The 15,002-nt window shown below is 56.4% G+C and overlaps 1 protein-coding gene across 8 annotated transcripts in view; it reads right to left on the bottom strand.

Annotated features, from left to right (window-relative positions):
* The window catches only part of NFIC (nuclear factor I C), a 99,568-nt gene that overhangs the window by 27,889 nt on the left and 56,677 nt on the right, over positions 1–15,002 (bottom strand). For all 8 annotated transcript variants that reach the window (XM_078361516.1, XM_078361518.1, XM_078361513.1 and 5 more), the window contains exons 3-6: positions 12,438–12,509; positions 4,664–4,738; positions 3,947–4,070; positions 3,149–3,273 (exon numbers count right to left, since the gene is read on the bottom strand). In XM_078361516.1, the coding sequence (XP_078217642.1) occupies positions 3,149–3,273; positions 3,947–4,070; positions 4,664–4,738; positions 12,438–12,509 (396 nt within the window). The remainder of the gene's footprint in view (positions 1–3,148; positions 3,274–3,946; positions 4,071–4,663; positions 4,739–12,437; positions 12,510–15,002) is intronic.

The following is a 15,002-nucleotide window of genomic DNA, read 5'->3' as shown; positions in this document are numbered from 1 at the left end:
AGACAGGGTTTTACCATGTTGGCCTGGCTGGTCTGAAACTCCTGACCCCAGGTGATCTGCCAGGCTTGGCCTCCCAAAGGACTGGGATTACAGGTGAGCCCTTTTTTTCTTTTGGAGACTGTCTTTCTCTGTTGGCCCAGATGGAGGGCAGTGGCCCGATCGTGGCTCACTGCAGCCTTCAACTCCCAGGCTCAAGTGATCCTCCCACCTCAGCCTCTTGAGCAGCTGGACTACAGGCACGCACCACTCTGTCATGTTAACTGTTATTATTTTTTGAGATGGAGTCTTGCTCTGTTGCCCAGGCTGGAGTGCAGTGGCATGATCTTGGCTCATCACAACCTCCACCTCCCGGGTTCAAGCCATTCTCCTGTCTCAGCCTCCAGAGTAGCTGGGTCTACAGGCATAAGCCACCATGCTCCATTAATTTCTGCATATTTTTTTTAGTAGAGACAGGGTTTCATTATGTTGGCCAGGCTGGTCTAGAACTCCTGATTTTATGATCCGTCTGCCTCGGCCTCCCAAAGTGTTGGGATGGCAGGCATGAGCCACTGTGACCAGCCATTTTTCTTTTTGAGGTGGAGTCTGGCTCTGTTGCCAGGCTGGAGTACAGTGGCACGACCTCGGCTCACTACAACCTCCACCTCCTGGGTTCAAATGATTCTCCTGCCTCAGTCTCCTGAGTAGCCGGGACCACAGGCGTCTACTTCCACGTCCAGCTAATTTTTGTATTTTTAGTAGAGGTGGGGTTTCACCACGTTGGCCTCAAACTCCTGACCTTGTTATCCGCCCACCTCGGCCTCCCAAGGTGCTGGGATTACAGGCCTGAGCCACTGCGCCCGGCCTTTTAAAAATAGAGATGGGGTCTTGTAGTCCCTGATACTCAGGATATGCAGGTGGGAGGACCACTCAAACCCAAGAAGTTGAGGCTGTAGTGAGCCACGATCGTGCTACTACACTCCAGCCCTGGGGAGACTGACACCTTCCAACAAAAAAAAAAAGAAAAAGAAAAAGAAAGAAAACAGGCTGGGTGCTGTGGCTCCCATCTATAATCCCAGCACTTTGGGAGGCTGAGGTGGGTGGACCACCTGAGGTTGGGAGTTCGACGCCAGCCTGACCAACATGGTGAAACCCCGTCTCTACTAAAAATACAAAAAATTAGCTGGGCATGGTGGCGCGTGCCTGTAATCCCAGCTACTCAGGAGGCTGAGGCAGGAGAATTGCCTGAACCCAGGAGGCGGAGGTTGCGGTGAGCCGAGATCGCGCCATTGCACTCCAGCCTGGGTAACAAGAGCGAAACTCCGTCTCAAAAAAAAAAAAAAAAAAAGGAAAAAGAAAGAAAATAAATTTCCACGTTTACTGTGCGCCTGTGTGTTACGTGCCAGGCCTGTTTTATGGACATGATTAATTCACTTAATCCCCACGACATGAAAACCCCAGGTGAGCGGAACGGTACTGCAGGTACTAACACCCCCGTTTTACAGATGAGGAAACTGAGGCTCAGAAAGCTGGAGTCGTTAGGAAGCTGCAAGGGCTGAGCCATGGACCCCACGCAGGGCTCCGCTGCGCTGCCTCCTGGGGCCCTATAGGATAAGGCACCACACACAGCAATGCTTGTAAAGTTTAGGGGCACAAAGTCGGCTGAGAATCGGAGGCGTGGATGCCAGGGACACCCTCTCCAGCATCGCACAAGCCCACAGGCCATTTCACACGCACTTTCCTGAAAGTCACCGGTGCCAGCCGGCCAGAGAGCAGGACCTTAGAGGGGAAGGAATTCTTTAGATGAAAACTACAGTGGAGACGGGGACCCCAAATAAGGGAAATCTTTGGAGAAAGCCCTTGGGGAGACAGGAAATAAACACAATCTCAAGGAGCCGGCGTTCAATGGAAAAAAGACCCCGTGGAGCTGCCGATCCTAAGGAATAGGAACCCTGTAAGAGAGACACCCGAGGCGGGTGCGGTGGCTCACGCCTGCAATCCCAGCACTTTGGGAGGTCGAGGCGGGTGGATCACCTGAGGACAGGAGTTCGAGACCAGCCTGGCCAACATGGAGAAACCCTGTCTCTACTAAAAATACAAAAATTAGCCAGGCGTCGTGGTGGTGCTCGCCTGTAGTCCCAGCCACTCGGGAGGCTGAGGCAGGAGAATCACTTGAACCCGGGAAGCAGAGGTTGCAGTGAGCTGAGATTGCGCCGTTGCGCTCCAGCCCGGGCAACACAGCGAGACTCTGTCTCAAAAAAGCAAAACAAACAAACAAAAAGAATGACACCCCAGGGAGGACCCTTGTGAAGACAGAAAAGCAACAGGATAAAATCTCCCTGGAAAAGGACGCCATGACAATGGAGACCTTACAGACAAGAGACGGGTTTCCTACAGCACCGGAATCACACGGAAGAAGATCCCATGGAGACGCGACCCTGGTTCAAAAAAAAACAACAACAAGCGGGGCGCGGTGGCTCCCGCCTGTAATCCCAGCACTGTGGGAGGCTGAGGCGGGCGGATCGCCTGAGGTCGGGAGTTCAAGACCAGCCTGACCAACATGGTGAAACCCCGTCTTAAATAAAAAATAAATAAAAAAACAACAACAGAAAAAACTTCAAGAACGACCCCAGTGAGAAGGAATCCGGCATCTCAGGACCTTCTAGTGGGGAAGAGGACAAACAGGAACCCTACAGACGAGGGGCCCTGGCCGATCCCAGGAGGCGGCACCCTGTTGATCAGTCACTACTGAGGCAATTCTTTTTTTTTTTTTTTTTTTGAGACGGAGTTTTCGCTGTTGTTACCCAGACTGGAGTGCAATGGCGCGATCTCGGCTCGCCGCAACCTCCGCCTTCTGGGTTGAAGCAATTCTCCTGCCTACTGAGTCAATTCTACAGCTCGTGGACCCCACAGCTGGACGGCAGGAAAGTCAGGGAGGGGACAGTCTCTGCCCTCCCCGGCCTTAGCGGAACCAAAGAGATCCAAGAACGCGAGCCCGGGGACCGTACTCCCAGCCACGCGCAGCGCGGTACAACTACAATTCCCAGGAGGCCCCGCAGCTTCAGGCCGGCTTCCTGCCCCGCGGCGCCCGCGCAGTGGTTGCCGGAAGACGTAGTTCCCGCCTCGGGAACTCCGACCGGAAGGCCGGATCCGAACCCGGCGCCAGCCCTACCTCCTTCCATGTCCTCCGTCCAGTTGCGGCTGCTACTCGTGGGCGAGCTGGGCGAAGTGTAGTAATCGCCTCCGGGGCTCGTGTCCACGTCTTCCTCCATCGAGCCTGATTTGTGCCTCTTGCTCCTTACGGGCGAGGGAGGGGGAGACGCTAGTTACCAACGAGAAGCAAGGGCGGGGGGGCGCGGCGGCGGGCTTTGCCACTTCCGATCCCTGAGTGGGCGGGGCGAGGGAAGTGGTCTCGCGATACATCTCGGGAGCCGCGGGCGTTCAACCCGTTCCCAGGGAACGCCTGTTCTGACCTGTCCATTGCTTAGATGGGATACCCGGGCTAGAGGCAGGGAGGGACTCAGCAGCAGCTGGATACCAAGCCGGCAGGGTGGAGACCAAAACCCAGGCAGCCTGGCTAATCCCCTGGCCACCTGCAGTCCTCAGAACTGCCTGTTAGGGGTATGATCCCATTTTATGGATGGGGAAACTGAGGCACACACAGTGTGACCCACTCGAGGTCACACAGCATATCTCAGCAAGAACCTGTGTCTGCATTCTCCAGGGGGAGTCCTAAGGGCTGGCTGAACAAGTAGGACTTGAGGCTGAGGGAGCGCACGGTGGCCTGTCAGACCTAGAGGAAGAGGCAGTTGAGGCCGGCTGGGTTTTGAAGAATGAGTAGGAGTTTCTCAGGCCAGGTGAATCGTGAAAAGAGGTATTCCAGGGAGAGGAATGAGTCAGCTGGGGCCAGAGGGGATGGGTTGATGAGTGGGGTCATGAAATGCACAGAGGTGGGGACCTGGATACTTACCCGCTGGAGGAGGTGCTGGGTAGCGTTCTTCTCATGCCAGTGCTGGCTGGGTTCAGGTCGTATGCCAGGTGTCCCTGCAGCTCCCCCAGGGAGAAGTTGGGTCCTGTTCCGGTCACCACAGGTGCTGCAGAGGGTGACAGAAGAGAGTGAGGCAGGAAGCAGGGCCCAGCGCTGTGGTTTGCCCTAGAGAGGCAGGGCTGGGTCCAGTTCAAGGAGGGATCCCTTCCCACATTGGCTGGTTCCTAAGGTGGCTGAAACCAGCTTAATTCTATGGATCACAGGACCAAGGCCATGGGGAGAGGCCAAGCCGGAGCTGGAGTCCGGGCTTTGTGGATCTGGGCGGGGAGGGTGTCAATCGGGGGCTAAAGGATGGCGCCGGGAACTCGCTGGGGTGGGATTCAGATGGTGTCTGCTGGAATGTGCTGGGTCTCCAGCAGGTCGGCAGGGAGGGCAAGGGGACAGGAGGAGTGAGGTCCTCTCGGGTCTCCTAGGGTGGGACAGTGGAAGCAGAATTTTCCTTAGCTGCCATCCAGCATCTGGATTCTGATTCCTGAGGAGGTGGGAAGGGCCTGGCCACCTCCCTTTCTAGGAACCTTGGCTGGGTGACACAGGTGTCTGGAGAGGACAAGAAGTAGGGCGAGGGGGGTTGGCTCCTCCCTCCTCCCTGCGGCCCCTCCCCTCTCCAGGACCCAGCTCCGGGCTGATGGGAACACTCACTCCGGGACACCTGGATGAGCTCGCTGACGCTGAACACGCCGGAGGTGACAAAGCTCTCCTGGAAGTCGGTCGTGTCTGGAACAGGAAGGCAGCAGAGTCAGTGGGCTGAGCCGGGCCTGTTCCCCTTCCCCATGCTCCAGGGCTGCCTGGACGTTCACCCTGTCTACCCCCTGCAGCGGGGGAATAACAGGTACAGTCTGACAGCGGAGGCCCCATGGAGGGCCCTTGTCCAGCATGGGCCTTCACCTGGGGCCCCCCATTGCTGTGGAATGCTGCATTCAAGTGGACAGCAGGCTGGGCGCCGTAGCTCATGGCTGTAATCCCATCACTGTGGGAGGCTGAGGCGGGATGATCGCTTGAGTTTAGGAGTTCAAGACCAGCCTCAGCAACACAGTGAGAGCCCGTCTCTACAAACAGTGTTAGCATTAGCCAGGTGTCACGGTGCATGCCTGTAGTCCCAGCTACTCAGGAGGCTGAGGTGGGAGGATCACTTCAGCCTGGGAGGCGGAGGACACAATGTACCATTGTTGTGCCATTGCACTCCAGCCTGAGAAACAAAGCTGACCCTGTCTCTGAAAAAAATATGAGTGGAGGCCGGGCACTTGGGGAGGCCGAGGCGGGTGGATCATGAGATCAAGAGATCGAGACCATCCCGGTCAACATAGTGAAACCCCGTCTCTGCTAAAAATACAAAAATTAGCTGGGCATGGTGGCACGTGCCTGTAATCCCAGCTACTCAGGAGGCTGAGGCAGGAGAATTGCTTGAACCCAGGAGGCGGAGGTTGCAGTGAGCCAAGATCGCGCCATTGCACTCCAGCCTGGGTAACAAGAGCGAAACTCCGTCTCAAAAAAAAAAAAAAGAGTGGAGAGCGGAGACCTGGGTTCATGTCGGCTCCCATCACCCGCCTTGGTGTGTGATCATGGCAGGTCACTTTCCCTCGCTCAGCCTCCAAGTTTTCCTAATCGCAAACATGGAAACCATCAATGCCATCATCTTGGCTGTGGTGACGTCTGCATCATACTGCCTGGGAGGGGCGGCTGGTGTGCTCTGCAGTGTCCCCCTTTGAGAGACTCTGGCTTCCTGTTCTCCCTCCAGATGGAGGACCACGTGGGCAGGGATGCCCATCAGCTGCAGCCTGCAGTGTCCTGTGTGCCTAGACCAGAGCTCGGCACCCAGCGATGGGTCGGTTAAAATGGGGGGTCGAACAGGGGGTCTGCAAGCCACAGTTATAACCCCCAGCATCCCCAGCACTGCCCCTGCCCTAATGTCAAAGGAAGGGGAACCGTCCTCTCTTAACTGGACTGCTTTGGACCCGTTTCACGGGTTTGGAAACGGAAGTTGTCCCCAAGAGGCCAGGAGCCTTGGCCAACCTCAGACGGCTTGGGGACAGCCCTGTCCTGCCCTTGGAGGCCTTTGCAGGAGGGATTCATTGACTCTATAAGCATTCACTAAGCATCCGTGGTGTCCCATGCTGAGCTGGACCCGACATAGTCGATGAGACAGATGGAAGCACTCGCCCCATCAGACCCAAAGTCCAGTGCAAGCAGCAAATGGTAACCAAGATGGCGAGGTCGGCAAAAGGCCGCGGGGGCTCCTCGCAGCACCGTCCACCACAGCTCAAAATGTAAAGCCACCCACATGTCCCTTCAGAAGACGAAGAGATGAACACAGCGTGCTCCATCCACACACTGAAGAACTCAGCTGTCAGAAGGAGGCCAGGCGTGGTGGCTTCTGCCTGTAATCCCAGCACTTTGGGAGGCCAGATCACCTGAGGTTGGGGGTTCGAGACCAGCCTGACCAACACAGAGAAACCCCGTCTCTACTAAAAATACAAAAATTAGCCAGGCGTGGTGGCTTCTGCCTGTAATCCCAGCACTTTGGTGGGAGGAATCTCTTGAGCTCGGGAGTTTGACGCCAGCCTGGGCAACATAGTAAAACCCCGCGTCTACAAAATAGACAAAAATTGGCCGGGTGTGGTGGCGCACGCCTGTAGTCCTGGCACTTTGGGAAGCTGAGGCGGGTGGGTCACTTGAGCCTAGGAGTTTGAGACCAGCCTGGGCAACATGGCGAAACCCCATCTCTACAAAAAGGACAAAAATTAGCCGGGAGTGGTGGTGCACACCTGTAGTCCCAGCTGCTTGGGAGGCTGAGGTGGGAGGATCGCTTGAGCCCAGGAGGTTGAGGCTGCAGTGAGCTATGCTTGCGCCACTGCACTCCAGCCTGTGTGACAGAGCGAGACCCTGTCTCAAAAAAAAAAAAAAAAGGAAAAAGAATGAGGCTTTGGGCCAGGTTCAGTGTCTCATGCCTGTAATCCCAGCACTTTGGGAGGCTGAGGCAGGCAGATCACCTGAGGTCAGGAGTTCAAGACCAGCCTGACCAACATGGCAAAACCCCGTCTCTACTAAAAATACAAAAATTAGCCGGGCGTGGTGGCACGTGCCTGTAATCCCAGCTACTTGGGAGGCTGAGGCAGGAGAATCACCTGAACCTGGGAGGTGGAGGTTGTGGCGAGCTGAGATCACACACTGCACTCCAGCCTGGGGCGACAGAGATAAGTCTCCATCTCAGAAAATAAATAAATAAATAAGAACAAGGCTCTAGGCGGGTGCAGTGACTCACACCTGTAATCCTAGCACTTTGGGAGGCCAAGGTGGGCAGATCACAAGGTCAGGAGATAGAGACCATCCTGGCTAACACGGAAAATATGGAAAAATATTTATCTATTGAAAATATGGAAAAATTAGCTGGGCATGGTGGTGTGCTGGGCCCCGTGGCTCACACCTGTAATCCCAGCACTTTGGGAGGCCAAGGCAGGCAGATCACCTGAGGTTGGGGGTTCGAGACCAGCCTGACCAACACAGAGAAACCCCGTCTCTACTAAAAATACAAAAATTAGCCGGGTGTGGTGGCGTGTGCCTGTAATCCCAGCTACTTGGGAGGCTGAGGCAGGAGAATTGCTTGAACCCAGGAGGCAGAGATTGCAGTGAGCCGAGATAGCGCCACTGCACTCCAGCCTGGGTGACAGTGCGAGACTGGGTCTCAAAAAAAAAAAAAAAAAAAGGTTAAAATGGGCTGGGCGTGGTGGCTCATACCTGTAATCCCAGCACTTTGGGAGGCTGAGGTGGGTGGATCACCTGAAGTCAGCAGGAGTTCAAGACCAGCCTGGCCAACATGGTAAAACCCCATCTCTACTAAAAATACAAAAATTAGCTGGGCGTGGTGATGGCTGCCTGTGGTCCCAGCTACTCAGGAGGCTGAGGCAGGGGAATCTCTTGGACCCGGGAGGTAGAGGTTGCAGCGAGCTGAGATTTCGACACTGCACTCCAGTCTGGGTGAGAGTGAGACTCTGTCTAATAAAAAAAAAAGTAAAAATGATACATTGTGCATTACGCACATTTTACTACAATTTTTTTTTTTTTTAGAGGGAGTCTCCCAGGCTGGAGTGCACTGGCTCGATCTTGGCTCATTGCAACCTCCGCTTTCTAGCTTCAAGCGATTCTCCTGCCTCAGCCTCTCGAGTAGTTGGGACTACAGGCGCACCCTACCACGGCCTGGCTAATTTTCGTACTTTTCAGTAGAGATGGGGTTTCACCATGTTGGCCAGGCTGGTCTTGAACTCTTGACCTTGTGATCAACCTGCCTCGAACCCCCAAAGTTTTGAGATTACAGGCGTGAGCCACCGCACCCGGCCCCAATTTTTTTTTTTTTTTTTGAGACAGTTTCGCTCTCATTGCCCAGGTTGGAGTGCAATGGCGCAATCTCGGCTCACTGCAACCTCCACCTTCTGGGGAGTCTCCTGCCTCAGCCTCCCAAGTAGCTGGGACTACAGGCACACGCCACCACACCCAGCTGATTTTTGTATTTTTAGTAGAGACGGGGTTTCTCTGTGTTGGTCAGGCTGGTCTCGAACCCCCAACCTCAGGTGATCTGCCTGCCTCGGCCTCCCAAAGTGCCGGGATTAGAGGCGTGAGCCACGGGGCCCGGCCTTTACTACAAATGAAAAGCTCATTAAATGAAATGCGAGGCGCATCAGCCTGTGGTAAGGCAGGCAGCCTGTGGGGGAACCCGCTAGGGTGGGGAGGGAAGGAATTTTACACCCAGGGCTCAGAGAAAGCCTGGCCGAGATGGTGGCATTTTACAGAGACCTCATGATGAGATGGATAAAAGGAAGGAACCTGTTAAAATCGGCAAAGCTCCACGAGCAGCGCCTGGCAACCACCCGTGAGTGCTGGCTTATCTGACGGGGATGATGTTTCGCCACCTCCCCGAGGGCCACGATGTTCCTGGCACTGGGAACAGCCCGTGCAAAGGCCCCAGGGTTGGAACGCACTTGGCAGGTTACGGGCCAGCAGGGTTGGGGCGGAAAGGGCCAGGGAGCGCTGTCCCTTTGGAGGCTGGAGAGGCTCTGGGCTTTGGGGTGGCGGTGGGAGCAGTTCCTCTCTCGGCCCCCAGGGGGCAGCACGGGCTGCAGGGAGCTCATGGCTGTGTCCAGCTCTGCAGACCCAAGCCCCGGCCAGTGCCCCTTTTTTAGGGACAGAGTCTCGCTCTGCTGCCCAGGCGTGAATGCAGTGATGCAGTCATAGCTCACTGCGGCCTCGAACCCGTGGGCTCAAGCGATCCTCCTGTCTCAGCCTCCCAAGTAGCTGGGATTATAGGCACGCCCCTCCACACTTGGCTGACCTGTGTGTGTGTGTGTCTGTGTGTGTGTGTGTGTGTGTGTGTGTAGAGATAGGGTCTTGCTGTGTTACCCAGGCTGGTCTCGAACTCCTGGGCTCAGGCCATCCTCCTGCCTCAGCCTCCCAAGTAGCTGGGGTTACAGGCATGCACCTCTATGCCTGGCTAATTGTGTGTGTGTGTGTGTGTGTGTGTGTGTGTGTGTGTGTGTGTGTGTGTAGATAGGGTCTTGCTATATTACCCAGGCTGGCCTTGAACTCCTGGGCTCACCTGACCCTCCCGCTTCGGCCTCCCAAAGCGCTGGGACTGCAGGCATGAGCCACTGCATCCGGCCCCCTGTTCCAGTCATTTGCAGAGTGATGGCAAGGAGCCCTACCCCGCGCTGGGAGGTTCAGGGCCACACATTCTGAGGCGGACAGAGCGGTGGCCCTGGGTGTCCAGGAGAAGCGGCCAGAGCCATTTCCTGCTGACCCAGCTGGCCAGCCGGTGTCACACGCCCCCCTGCCTCCCCCACACCGGGGTTTCCTGTTTGTGCAGTGCCTGCCCAGCTCCATGTCCGGGGGACTCCCTGGCGAGCCGGGAGGACAAGAGTTCCTCTACCAGACGCCCAAGCTCCCCCAGGGACCAGGCCAAGCACCGCTGCCTCCGCCTCCCTCCAACATCTGGCTTGGAGAGAGGTGTCTGGGGATCACAGGAGGCGGAGGAGGACCCGGGTCACAGACGGAGGAGTCACCAGGGGCCAGTGAGGAGTGGCCTCGGGCCTGTGAACCTCGGGGAACCCTTCGGCCTCCCTGCGCACGACTGTTCCGGCCCTTCCAAGAAGGACGCCTCGCCCACTCGCTTTCTCTTCCTTCCTTTTTCTTTCTTTTTTTTTGGAGACAATCTCGCTCTATCCCCCAGGCTGGAGTGCAGTGGTGTCTCTCGGCTCACTGCAATCTCCACCCCCCGGGTTCAAGTGATTCTCCTTCCTCAGCCTCCGGAGTCTTAGTCGAGATGGGGGTTTGCCATGTTGGCCAGGCTGGTCTTGAACTCCTGACCTCAGGTTATCTGCCCACCTCGGCCTCCCAAAGTGCTGGGATTACAGGCGTGAGCCACCGAACCTGGCCCCTTCCTTCTTTTTCATCTCTTCTTCCTCTCCCCACATATCCTCTCTTGTCTCTTTCTCTCTGCATCATCCCTCCCTCCTTCCTTCCTTTTTTCTTTTTTTTGAGACAAAGTCTCACTCCGTCACCAAGCGGCAGGCTGGAGTGCAATAGCGTGACCTCGGCTCACTGCAACTTCTGCCTCCCGGGTTCAAGCAATTCTCCTGCCTCAGCCTCCCAAGTAGCTGGGATTACAGGCACGCGCCACCATGCCCAGCTAATTTTTTGTATTTTTAGTAGAGACGGGGTTTCACCATGTTGGCCAGGATGGTCTCGATCTCTTGACCTCGTGATTCGCCCACCTCGGCCTCCCAAAGTGCTGGGATTACAGGCGTGAGCCACCGCGCCCGGCCCTTCCTTCCTTTCTACAAATATTTATTGAGCACCCGCTCTGCACCAGGCCCTATTCTAGCCACTGAGGACACAGTGGAGATCTAGACAGACAAAGCCTCTGCCTGGAGGAGGTGAGCAAACACCTGTGCAGCTGCTAAGCAACTGTGCAAACCTGTAGGCAATCACTAACTTCCTCTGAAGGAAAGAGAACGGAGGGCTGAGATGGGGGGTGGCCAGAGGCCGCCTGTGCTGAAGGGGCTTAGGGTACTCAGGGTAGACCTCTATGAGAAAGGGGCATTTGAGTTGAGACCAGGGGACATGTGGAGAGAGCAAGAGACCAGTTAGCTATTTAGACCGAGGGAGTAGAATGTGCAAAGGCCCTGAGGTAGGACTGGGCCTGGAGCACTAGAGGAACAGCGAGGAGCTCTGTGCATCTGGGGGTGAGCGAGGGGGAGAGAGGGAGGAGGGGAGGACAAGGAGGGGACAGGGCAGGCTGTGCAGGGCCTTGTGGGTCACAGGGAGGACTCGGGCTTTTACCCTAAGAGAGGTGGCAGCCATGGAGGGCGGTGGGCAGAGGAGGGACGGGCTCTGACTTCGGGGGGTCACAGGCATCCTCTGGCCATAGTGAGGAGGACACATGGTTAGGGGCAAGCACGGGAGCCAGGGGCTAGGATGGAAGACACTGCTCTGGTCTCTGACCTAAGCAAAATTTCCCACTTCCTATCCCTATGACATAGAATTGCTCTGTCCTTTCCATCTATTAGACAGCCCGTGAGGGCGGGGCAGGGGGTCACACCTATGATCCCAGCGCTTTGGGAGGCTGAGGCAGGAGGATCGCTTGAGCTCAGGAGTTTGAGTCCAGCCTGAGCAACACATAAGACTCTGTCTCCACAAAAACAAACAAACAAAAAATGAGCCAGGCGCAGTGGTGCACACCTGTAGTCCCAGCTACCTCAGAGGCTAAGGTGGAAGGACGGCTTCAGCTCAGTTGCTCCAAGACGCAGTGAGCTCGGATGGTGTCACCGCACTCCAGCCTGGGCAGCAGAGTGAGACCGTTTCTAAAACAGACAGGCTGGGTGCCGTGGCTCACACCCGTAATCCCAGCACTGTGGGAGGCCGAGGCAGGTGGATCACCTGAGGTCAGGAGTTCAAGACCAACCCGGCCAACATGGTGAAACCCCGTCTCTACTAAAAATACAAATATTAGCCAGGCGTGGTGGCGGCGCCTGTAATCCCAGCTACGTGGGGGACTGAGGCAGGAGAATCACCTGAATCCGGGAGGCGGAGGTTGCCGTGAGCCGAGATCGCGCCACTGTACTCTAGCCTGGGTGACAGAGCGGGACTCCATCTCAAAATAAATAAACGAACGAAAAATAAAACAAGCAGGAACCCCTAAACATCCCATGGAACTGTGGAGCCCTCCGGGGTCTCCCGTGCGTGAGGACCTCAGAGCCCACATGCTGGGAGCTCAGCGTCATGGGTTCCAGCCCAGCTCCCTGGCTGCCCCCGGACAGGTCCCTTAACCTCTCTAAGCCTCCGTCTGTTCATCTGTAAAATGAACGATTCTGAGCAAATGATTCCCAGATAAAAGACACAGATGGGGCCGCGCCGCCTGCGGACTCACCCAGCGTGATGGGCTTGCTGTCCTCCTGATCGGACCCCATCCCCGCCCGGGGACTGCCGCTCTGCTCTGCGTCTGCAAAAAGAGGGAAGAGGTGTTGGTGACATCGCGGAGACCCCACCCCAGGAGCAGATTAGGTATCGACGCGGGTACCCCGGTCCTGGGCTGGGCCAGTGCTGGGAAGACAGTGGCCCTGAAACGTGCCCACGCCCCGGAGTCTCTGCTTGGGCCCTTCTCTTGGCTGCTGCCCTAGAGGGTGGCAGACATGTGGCCAGGCACCCTGCAGACACCAGCTGGGCCCCTGTGGGTGCCAGTGCACCTGTATGCTGGAGTCAGCCCTCCGTGCCTGCAGGGGTGGCTCAGTCGTGGGTAAAGAAGTTGGGCACCTGGAGTCTTAAGAGAGTGACGTTCAAATCCCAGCTCCGCTGCCTTCTTGCTGTGCAACCCTGAGCAAGTCACTTGCCCTCTCTGAGCCTCATCTGTAAAACGAGGTTCAGGCCAGGCGCAGTGGCTCATGCCTATAATCCCAGCCCTTTGGGAGGCTGATGCAGGCAGATCACCTGAGGTTGGGAGTTCGAGACCAGCCTGGCCAACATGGTGAAACCCCATCTCTACTAAATGTACAAAAACTAGCCAGGTGGGGTGGGGCGTGCCTGTAATCCCAGCTACTCGGGAGGCTGAGGCAGGAGAATGGCTTGAACCTGGGAGGGAGAGGCTGCAGTGAGCAGAGATCGCACCATTGCACTCCAGCCTGGGCAACAGAGCGAGACTCTGTCTCAAAATAAATAAATAATAAAATGCAATTTTTAAAAAAATGAGTTCACTCATTCATCCCCACCTTAGCGCTACGCGGGGGGGCCTGTCTTACAGATGAGGGAACTGAGGGTCAGAGAGGTGAGTCCTTGAGACTCCAGGTTCCCCGAGCCTCAGCCTCTGCCCCTGTCATCCCAGGGACCCGCCTGTTCGTCCTGGGTTGCCATTCAGGGACCACAGAGAGGAGGCTGAGGGGCGGCTTCTGTGATGGCGTTGTCCCCACTGCCCGCCTGGCTAGGGTGCTCCCCCCTCTGCCCTGGCGCCCGCCCCTCCATCTCATCTAAAAATAATCAGGTTCCTTGGCAGACATGCAGGCAGACAGACGCTGAGCTCAGCGTTATCGGCTCTGGCAGCCTGGATGGACGACGAGTCACATCCACCCCCTCCAGAGCCCTGTCCCTCCCTCCACTGAGGGCTGAAGCCGGGGGTCAGGTGGACAAGCCCAGCCAGGCAGAGCACCCTCCCCAGCCCCACCCATGGATCGCCCAAGTCAAAGACGAAGGTGGCAGGAACCAGCATCGAAGGGCGCAGAAAGAGAATCACGCCCCTCCCACCCCCCCCCCACACCCCAAGGCCATCCAATCGCTGTGTGACCTCAGGCAAGCCGACTAGCGTCCTGTGCCTGTTTTCCACGTGGGCACAACCATCGCCCAGGCCCTGTCAGAGCCGGGAGGGAGCAAGGAGAGGATAGTCCTGAAGCACTAGGGGGTACCTGGAGACCTCCATCACGAGATAATCCACCTCGTTATCGCTTTCTTTCATTTTATTTATTTATTTTTTTGAGAGACGGGGGTCTCACTCCATAGCCCAGGCTGGAGTGCAGTGGTACGATCTCGGCTCACTGCAACCTCCGCCTCCCAGGTTCAAGGGATCCTCCTGCCTCAGCCTCCCGAGTAGCCGGGACTACAGGTGTGCGCCATCACGCCCGGCTAATTTTTGTATTTTTTTTTTGAGACAGAGTCTCACTCTGTCATCAGGCGCCAGGCTGGAGTGCAATGGCGCGATCTCGGCTCACCGCAACCTCCGCCTCCCGGGTTCAAGCAATTCTCCTGACTCAGCCTCCCGAGTAGCTGGGATTACAGGCACGCGCCACCGTGCCCAGCTAATTTTTTGTATTTTTAGTAGAGACGGGGATTCACCATGTTGACCAGGATGGTCTCGATCTCTTGACCTCGTGATCCACCCGCCTCGGCCTCCCAGAGTGCTGGGATTACAGGCTTGAGCCACCGCGCCCGGCCAAGTTTTGTGTTTTTAGTTGAGACAGGGTTTCACCCTGTTGGCCAGGCTGGTCTTGAACTCCTGACCTCAGGTGATCTGCTCACCTCGGCCTTTCAAAGTGCTGGGATTAAAAGCATGAGCCACCGCGCCATAGACAAGGAAAGCTATAGGTCAGAACCACAAGCAGTAGCCTCCCTCCCAGGCACGTGATGGGCTTCGTCACCAGGGTCACTTTATCTGCTGTTTTGTGCTGGGATCAGATAGATACCTGAGCCAGGCACTGTCTCTGAGAGCCGCCAGTCTGTGTGCTCCCGAGCACGCCACCTCCCTTTCAAGGCCTGCGTTTCCTCGTCCACAAAACGAGGTGGTGATGAAGCCAGGTGCAGTGGCATGGTGGCTCACACCCGTAATCCCAGCCCTTTGGGAGGCCGAGGAGAGACGATCGCTTAAGGCCAGGAGTTTGAGACCAGCCAGGGCAATGTAGTGAGACCCCGTTTTTATAAAAAAAGTAGCTGGGCATGGTATCGGGTGCCTGTA

Source organism: Callithrix jacchus, chromosome 22 (genome assembly GCF_049354715.1).
Source record: "Callithrix jacchus isolate 240 chromosome 22, calJac240_pri, whole genome shotgun sequence".
Classification (NCBI taxonomy): domain Eukaryota; kingdom Metazoa; phylum Chordata; class Mammalia; order Primates; family Cebidae; genus Callithrix; species Callithrix jacchus.
The sequence above is the reverse complement of the archived record's forward strand: the minus strand, read 5'-3'. Positions and strand labels throughout refer to the sequence as shown.